This window comes from Schistocerca nitens, chromosome 8 (assembly GCF_023898315.1).
Source record: "Schistocerca nitens isolate TAMUIC-IGC-003100 chromosome 8, iqSchNite1.1, whole genome shotgun sequence".
Lineage (NCBI taxonomy): Eukaryota > Metazoa > Arthropoda > Insecta > Orthoptera > Acrididae > Schistocerca > Schistocerca nitens.
Window position 1 is genome coordinate 295,749,063 of NC_064621.1, and position 8,836 is coordinate 295,757,898.

The 8,836-nt window shown below is 43.4% G+C and overlaps 1 protein-coding gene across 1 annotated transcript; it reads left to right on the forward strand.

Annotated features, from left to right (window-relative positions):
• Nucleotides 1-1,839: 1,839 nt before the first annotated feature.
• Nucleotides 1,840-2,622, forward strand: LOC126199529 (uncharacterized). Its single transcript, XM_049936450.1, has one exon. The coding sequence runs from the start codon at nucleotides 1,840-1,842 to the stop codon at nucleotides 2,620-2,622; it is 783 nt and encodes a 260-aa protein (XP_049792407.1).
• Nucleotides 2,623-8,836: the final 6,214 nt, after the last annotated feature.

An 8,836-nucleotide genomic window follows, 5' to 3' on the forward strand; every position in this document is an offset into this window, starting at 1 on the left:
TATTGAAATTTTTCCGCGAAATTATCATGAATTACTATGTAGTGTTTTATCTATGTTGTCGGGGAATGAAGACTCCTACGCCATCTATTGGTGTTCTGTTAAGTCTGTACATTGTGCTGCCCTCTGCAGCGGATATATTTCAACTGTAACTGTAAAATGGACGTGTGAGAATAAAGGTGTGTGTGAGCAGAAGTTTTACTGTGTCCTTGATTTCACTAGTGTGTAGCAACATTTTGGTTTTACTGATATGCGGGAATTAGTGGAGCACCCCATCATATTAAACTGCACCTTCTTCCTTGAGAGTGATGAACTGTAACTGGATTCGAAAGTAGTTATCTCGAGAGTAGTGCTTCCAGTGACACTTAGTTGGAGAGATTCGATCAGTGAATGGTGAATGAAACTCGATTGACTCCCTGTGTCCAAGATGGCACGTGTCTGTTTGCTCTTACCAGTGGGTCCTGTGATACTCACACGAGCAGTCTGCAGGTATGTGAAGTTAGAAGTCATAGTTTTAATTTTATTTACTGTTGTGGTATGGCTACTACAGATAGAAATGTGATGCTCCCCCTTACATTTCGCACAGGACGCCTTTCCCCGTTTGAAACACTGATTTCTGTTGTGGCCACGTCTCAGGCATAGAAAGCAACGGTTCATTGTCTTGAAGGCGTCGATTCTTGGCTGCAAGCTTGCAATCTTTTGGCACTCTTGGCCCCAGTGCCCTCTTTCGCCGCAATACACACAGAAGGGCTCTGAATTCTGTTGTTTCTTCTTGTCCCTCTTCGTTTTAACCTTTACATGGAAGGCAGATGCTGTTGGTAGGTAATTTTCGCGTGGTACAGTATCTCCACGAATTTTGCGTGTGTTGATAGCTCCTTCCACCTCTTCATTTAAGAACTCCATAAGGTGGGTGAGGTTCCCTTCTTCAATCTTTTGCCTTCGGGCATGAACAAGCCAATTTTTGCAAATTTCTTCAGGAAAGGCTCGAAGAAGTTTGGGTGCAAGCACTCTCCCATAAGAGTCCACATTTTCTCCTAGTGCTCGTAGTGCTTGGATGCGCTTATGGCACTCAATGTAGGTGGAATTGAGAGCCTCTGGACTGCCTGAAGTCGAAGTGTTAAGATTCTCCAAGAAATCCAGGTGCCTTTGGATAATTCTGTTCTTATCCCCATATTTGGATTTCTAAATTTGCTTAGTCTGCTCATATGTATCGGCTGTAACAGCAATCGCATCGACCAAGTCCTTAGGTTCCCCATCAAGGTATCACCATCATTGTTTTTTCTCCCAACAATCTTTGGATATGTTCTCAGTGGAAACAGATCTAGCACCAGCATCAACAGAACAACTGTCAACTTTATTCAGGGCAGCTGCAGTGATGTATCTGATGAGTCAGTGCGCCGATTTTGGGACCTGGAGACCATCGGGATAACAGGACATCAAGAGCGAGCATTAAAACCCATGGACCACCCTATTTATCAGGAATTCCGAGAATCATACTGTGTGGAATATGGTCGCAGAGTTGTATCTCTGCCTCGAAAGAAGTATATGCCTCTCTCCTGCAACCGCACAACTGCTGAAGCGCGTCTTCGCGCCTTACGACAAGCTGTTTGGAGAGTTCTTCACTCTTGCCTACCATGCAAGATAATACACAGTCGCCGGTATGAAGAGATGGAGGCCCCACTACCACTGGACAGAGTTCAACCTTCAAGACCATTTGCAGTAACAGGAATCGATTTTGCCGGACCATTATATGTCAAATCTGGACATCAAACAAAAAAGTCCTACATGGTCCTATTCACATGTGCAACAACACGGGTCATTCATATTGAACTTGCAACTGACATGTCCACTGACAGATTTTTGATGGCCGTGCAGCGCTTTGCAGGACGTAGGAGCCTACCAGTCACTGTCTACTCAGACAATGCCACAACATTCCATGCAGGCAACTCAGAACTGGCAGAGTTTTTCAAAACCATGCAGCATACTGACGTACAGCTCTACTGTGCCCACCATGGAATCACTTGGAAATTCATACCACCACGTGCGGCTTGGTGGGGAGGCTGGTGGGAACACATGATAGGCTCAGTCAAGCGCTGCCTGAGGAAAGTTCTTGGTCGCTCCCAGGTGGATGAAGAGAGCTTAAACACCACCTTGATCAGCATAGAAGCCGCAATAAACTCACGACCCATCACTCAAGGAGAGAGCGACACTGCGTTGACGCCAGCCCACTTTCTAAATGGTGGGAAATTAGTAACAATTCCATGTGGGCCAGAGCCAGCAACTAGAAAGGACCTTACCAAGGAGTTCCGACTCAGACAAAAGGTTAATGACGACATCTGGCGCAGGTGGAAGACAGAATACCTCCTGCTGCTAAGACAATATCATGAGGTGAAGGGATACCCTTCGCAGAGGAAACCGAGAATTGGAGAGGTTGTTCTGCTCCAAGAAGACAGCAAACCACGGCACTTGTGGAAGAGGGCTGTGGTAGAAGAAGTTCGTCATGCCAGAGACAGTAAAATACGGTGCATCATCCTCCGCCAGCCAGATGGTATGAAGATCTGTCGACCGGTCCAGCTGGTCATCCCCCTCGAGATGGACCAGGGTGGGGAGGATGTCGGGGAATGAAGACTACTACGCCATCTGTTGGTGTTCTGTTAAGTCTGTACATTGCGCTGCCCTCTGCAGCGGATATATTTCAACTGTAACTGTAAAATGGACGTGTGAGAATAAAGGTGTGTGTGAGCAGAAGTTTTACTGTGTCCTTGATTTCACTAGTGTGTAGCAACATATGTGAACACTACCCTGCATAAAGCCGTAAATTTTTATTCTCTAGAGGGCCTCAATCCCATTTTGTGAGCGTATATGGTGAAGCTGATGAAGTTTGCCTCAGACAGAAGGTCAATACTCTGTAGAAATGATGTATATGGGACGGATGTTTATGGTTTAGAAGAAGAACTTGGTAACTTTTGATTGATTTTTAGTTGCTATGTGATCATTTGAAAGATTTACATTTTACGGACGATGTACACTGTTTTTCTTTATTCTTCTAATGAGGCATCGCTGTAAATGATTGGCATGATGGTTTCCTCGCCAAACCACCGAGATATTCAGGCACAACTGGTTTGCTTTCAATATAGCTGTGGACTTTTTAATGGTATTCGTTAGCAATTCACATATGATTATAGGGACAGTAGCAGTATCCAGTACTTCGAGCAAATTGTTGGGAAGAAGTAATCGATGTTGTACCAAACGCTCTTTGTCAGTCTGTCATGAACAAACCTTCATGACGCAGTCTTACGGTTGCTGCATCACAAGGTGTCAGTAGTGTGTTCGATTACCCCCCTTTGGAAATGATCTGATGTTAAATAATGTACCTTTTCGATAAGTGTTGCCTCGACTGATAAAGTTGTGCAAGAAAGTACTTTTCTCTGCTGACAGTAGAACACTTTTGCGCCCAAAAAATGGCTGAGGCTCTTTAAAACAAATTACGTGTCTGAAACTTCCCGGCAGATTAAAACTGTGTGCCGGACCGAGACTCGAACTCGGGACCTTTGCCTTCCGCGGGCAACTGCTCTACCATCTGAGCTACCCAAGCATGACTCACAGCCCGTCCTTACAGCTTTACTTCTGCAAGTATCTCGTCTCCTACCTTCCAAACTTCACAGAAGCTCTGCTGCGAACCTTGCAGAACTAGCACCCCTGAAAGAAAGGGTACTGCTGCGGAGACATGGCTTCTGTGAAGTTTGGATGGTAGGAGACGAGATACTGGCAGAAGTAAAGTTGTGAGCACAGGCCGTGACTCGTGCTTGGGAAGCTCAGATGGTGGAGGACTTGCCCGCGAAAGGCAAAGGTCCCAAGTTCGAGTCTCGGTCCGGCACGCAGTTTTAATCTGCCAGGAAGTTACATATCAGCGCACACTCCGCTGCAGAGTGAATATCTCATTCTGAAATTACCTGTCTATATTGCTAAGTTGGGACAGGCATTTATTTTAAGTAACTGAAGTTCCTCTACATTGTGAACTATCTCACGGAATATTTTGCTAATTTTTCTAATAGGATGAAGGCTGTACCACACCCACAGACTTTGTCCCGTATTTTGCAAATTTCTCAGCTTCTTTTGCGAATTGTTTCCCTGAAAATTTTGACGTTGTTTCTGTTACTAGACCCGTCTTTCTAAATTCTATGAGGCACGTATATAAAAACGCACTGTTTGGTTATAATGAAGTGGAGTGTTTAGTTATATTGATAGGTTAAAAGCTTGCAACTGTTGAAACTGCAGAGACGTATATTGGTTGTACCAGTACAATGGCTTTGTAAAAATATCGATGTATCGAACGAAGAGATATAGGTATAGAACGAAGATACAGCTTACGTCCATTATAGTGTAGAAAAGCGCCCTCAGCACAGTTCTGCCACTACTACACTGTTAAGTACCTGATTGAATAATAGGTACCCTTCGGGGTCAGTTAGGTATTCTCCCCGATCAAGCATTACACAGAGTGTTGAAAAGACATTAAATATTTTGATTGGGGTTAGCATTCTCCGAAACAATAAAAACAGTTCCATTTAGGGTTGGGTCTGGAAACGTATGCTTTCTTAGAGGAGAGCGCTTGTTCAAAGGGAAGGCTGGAACATCTCTCGTTCGGGACATTGGCACACCCGTTGAACTGTCGCTTCTTCAACAGGGTTAACAGTGTTTTTCAACGTCTTTGTCACAATACTCTATACACACATTAGTATCGGTTGTGTTGGTCGAATTGTGTTACACTGCTGCTTCAGTTGCATTACTGTGCAACAAATCTCTGCAACTCTGAGTGTATATCTAGGTGTCTTACCTATTTTCCCAAACCACTTGACGTTTCTGTTCTCTTCTGTTTTGCCTTTTGCATTTACGAATCAGTCAGTATATTTTATTTTACGTTTTGCATTACTTACTAGCAATGGAAGTCTAGTATACCATAAGAGATGTGTTGGATACGATTGTCTGCTATGGTTTATCTAATCGAAGTAGTCTTCGAACCCATGACCTAGACACGCAAAAGTACCCATGTTTCCGAGTACCACCTGATATCCTTCTCGTCAAAGTTTTCCAGCGTTTAGGAACGGAAAATATCTAGCACCCAGAAATGTAAACAGTGGAAGGCGTCACTCAGTTCGCACGTCGGAGATAAACCAGCGTGTGCCACATTTAGTGGACGAAGCTTCTGGAACCAAAGTTGGACAATTACCAACAACAGAAGGCGTGAATCATCCTCGTATTTGAGCGATTCTTGAATGAAATTCCTTATTTCAAATCATTTGCGTCCAGGGTCTAGTTATAGTTTTATGATGGCTCTTGTGTAGTGTGGTGCAGATGCACTGTTCTCATGTCAGACTGTTCGCTGACTAGCCCGTATTCACAAGAGATTAGTTTGTGAATTTTTATAATCAAAATGCAATTTGTAGGTTGATGACAATCCTTCTATAATGCAGAAAGAATGCATTAGCTCCATTTCGTAATCAACGTATTGTTAGGTGCTCTTGGTTACAGATTAGTAGGCTCATATACGAGTAGGCATCCTCCAAACATAAATGGGGTTCATTATCACGACTTCCTCATTGATATATTACCTTGTTGGACGATGTGCCATACAACAAAGAATACAGATGTGATTCGTGTACACTCTTTGACATAAAACTTGACCGGCGGCCGGCCGCTTCAGAGGCTAAGTCCGCGCCGATCGCGACATGGGACAAAAAAACTGGCCAACTCGCTAATTCTCTAAGTCCGGTTATCTGCACAATCTGGCAACACTGTAGACTGCGGCACTTCCTGGAGGAAAACTTGTCCCATGATAGAGAAACTCTAGGCTGATTACGCCTGTGGTCTAGCGGTAGCGTGCGTTGTTTCTGTTCATAATATCAGTGGATCGAGAGCAGCTGGCATAAAATATTTTTATAGCCTCTTCTGTCTGAATGCTGAAGACGTGAATGTAATGGTAGCGCAGATTCAATCTATTTCGCATTGTGACACACCGATATCAAAATTTTATCCAGTAACGATTTTGCGGCAGATTTCCTGCAGACTGTCCTCCTCTGGACGCCGTATGCGGCAAAGCTCCGGGATCCATTTGCTGGCTACTGGCAGTGGCCGTGGCGACAGCAGCGGCGCTGCACTCCCCCGTTCTTTATCGAAAGCGCCTGCTACCGCTCATCGCTTTTGATGATTTAAAACGCTTTATTATTAAATGTTGCTCCACAGAAAATTTCTACAATTTCCATTCACGCTCAAAAGCAACGGAGACAGACGCCCTGATTAGTAGGCGGGTATTATATTACATTAATCGGCAAGAGCTGAGTATGGCCCGAAATTAATTTTATAGACTGGGACGAAATTAAACCACCTCACTACATTCGATGAATTTATAAATGCTTCATACCTCGTTTCTTTTCCTTTCAAACTCAATTATTTGTGCAACTTTTGGTCAATGTTTGGATGTTTTCGTCAAGCCAGAGTGAGCGTCTGTGGTGTAAAGTGTATTACAGTTCTTGTTTCATTCCTTATGGTAAGTCTATGCGATAAACTGTGTGAATACCTTGCAATGCATGCTCTGTAGCAGTGCAGGAACACTGCAAATTTGGAGTTCCATGTATGGGTTCATGAAGTATTTATTGTTAATCGGAAGTGATAGTTAAGGTCATCAGATTTAAACCAGAAAAATTTGTCGTTTTGAAGGTTTCAGAGAACGGAAAGGAATTGCTAACGCCGGTGTTAGAAAACGTCTACAGTTAAATGCTATTGCAAAAATTTAGAAGAAGGGAACTATATTAATGAACATGTGCACTTCATAAACAACCTTCTGACATGTTAGACCTATATGACGAACAAAGCTCAAATTTATATCGTTGACAGTCGGTTTGAATCTCTTCAGGATCTATTTTACAGTGAAGCACCTTGGAATTTGCAAAGCAGAAATCCATGATATTAACTTAATTTACTAAGTCGAAATCGGACGAAGATTGATGTTTAAAGGCATTCTTCAGATTTCGCATAAGAAATTTTTAATAGCAGTTTGCAACTCCATTAATTAAAATGGAAAATAAAAGGTTTTAGTCAGCGGCTTCTACCGTGATTCGAACTGCTATGTCTTATAGTACAAGCACTGCAACGCACAAGGGAACCTCTGAGCTAACGACACACTGGCGGCCAGAGGCGGAATATAGTCGCTGCGATGGTGCCTGAGCCTCAAAACGCAACCTTAAACACACGAACAGAGGAGGTGGAGATTACTGTTTTAACGTCCCGTCGACAACGATGTCATTAGAGACGGAGTACAAGCTCGGATTAGGGAAGGATGGGGAAGGAAATCGGCCGTGCCCTTCCTAAGGAACCATCCCGGCATTTGCCTGAAGCGATTTAGGGAAATCATTGATAACCTAAATCAGGATGGCCGGGCGCGGGATTGCACCGTCGTCCTCCCGAATGCACACACAAACAGGTGTTACTTATGTGAAGAACGTCGTTCTTGGAGTCCAGAAATTAAATATACTTTCTAATTGTGTCATCTTGCAGTGGATTATATCGTACGAGTCTTCGATGTGGAAAACGAATGTCAAGTGAATTTAGCGAGGTAACGCCGACCTACACCCGGAAGTAAATGCACTATCAGAGTGTTGACAAATACTTGCTACGACGCTGCCATTTCTAGGCTCTCTGACGAGGCAGCTCTTCAGCGAAATGCTTGCCGTGATTCTCCGATACGGTTCTTCAGAGTGGAGACGCGCGCGCACGTTTGGTTTTTATGCGGCGTTCTCCCCTGATGGTTTCTGACGTCGCCTTGTGGGCTATGTATACATATGAGACATTCAATTATCATTAATCCAGAATCATACAAGTTTCAGCTTCCGGCGTGGAAGAAGGCTGTTGACGCCGACATTATATCATTTCAACGTAGGGAAAGCAAAACGGATCATTCAATGTTTCTCATTCAACATAAAGCATGTGAGATAATTTTCCGTAACGTTCATAATCATCTAAAAATACAAACGAAGTAAAAATACACCGGAAGCTTATTCGAATTGAATATAACGCTTTGCACCTCGATGTCGAATTTGTCCACTTGCAATCTTTTGCAGCATACACATAGAATGTCATTATTACCACGAGAATGAAGAAATATGTTGGTAAGGATGGAAGCAAGAAGAGACGCAGTCAACAAATATTCTATTCCTCATGGCATTCATTTCATTTGACACGTAAGAAGAGGTAAAGCGGGAATTTACTTTCGTTAACACGAAAGATATGCCGCACATATTGATAACGAGGAAGTCTGCGTCTTCATACGTTTCCTCCTTGAAATCTGTATGCTCTATTATATACTAAGTAGCCCGATCATTGTTTCAGTAATGTTACCCTCTTGTTTGACCCCGTAACGATGAACAGATTCCAAATGCATGTCTCCCTTCCTGGGTTGTTTTTTGTGTTTTATTGCTTGGAATTCCTGAAGCAGACCACTGTGCCTTCCCCCCTCGTGGGTTAGGTCTCAAAACTAAACCGCTTTGTATCCAATGGCATAATTTATTCAGACAGCATCAGCATAAGTCTATCAAACAAAGCCTTCCATTTACAGTTGCAGCACTCTAACCAGCACTGACCAAAGTGTAATCCACGGTCATGGTCCTAAATTACCAGCTGTCTGCTACTGTGGCAAAGTCCGTACTACACTTTCGATTCCGCAGCACCATTTTATCTGTTAACACTGTGTAGTTGCACAGTTGTGCTACCAGGTCTGTCCTCACACTGTCAACTTTATGCATCTCACTTCTCCTGTAGCGTAGATCACGAGGAGCCGAAGTAAATG

Coding starts and splice junctions, on each gene's coding strand:
- LOC126199529 (XM_049936450.1), top strand. CDS start 1,840: ATGTCCACTGACAGATTTTTGATGGCCGTGCAGCGCTTTGCAGGACGT.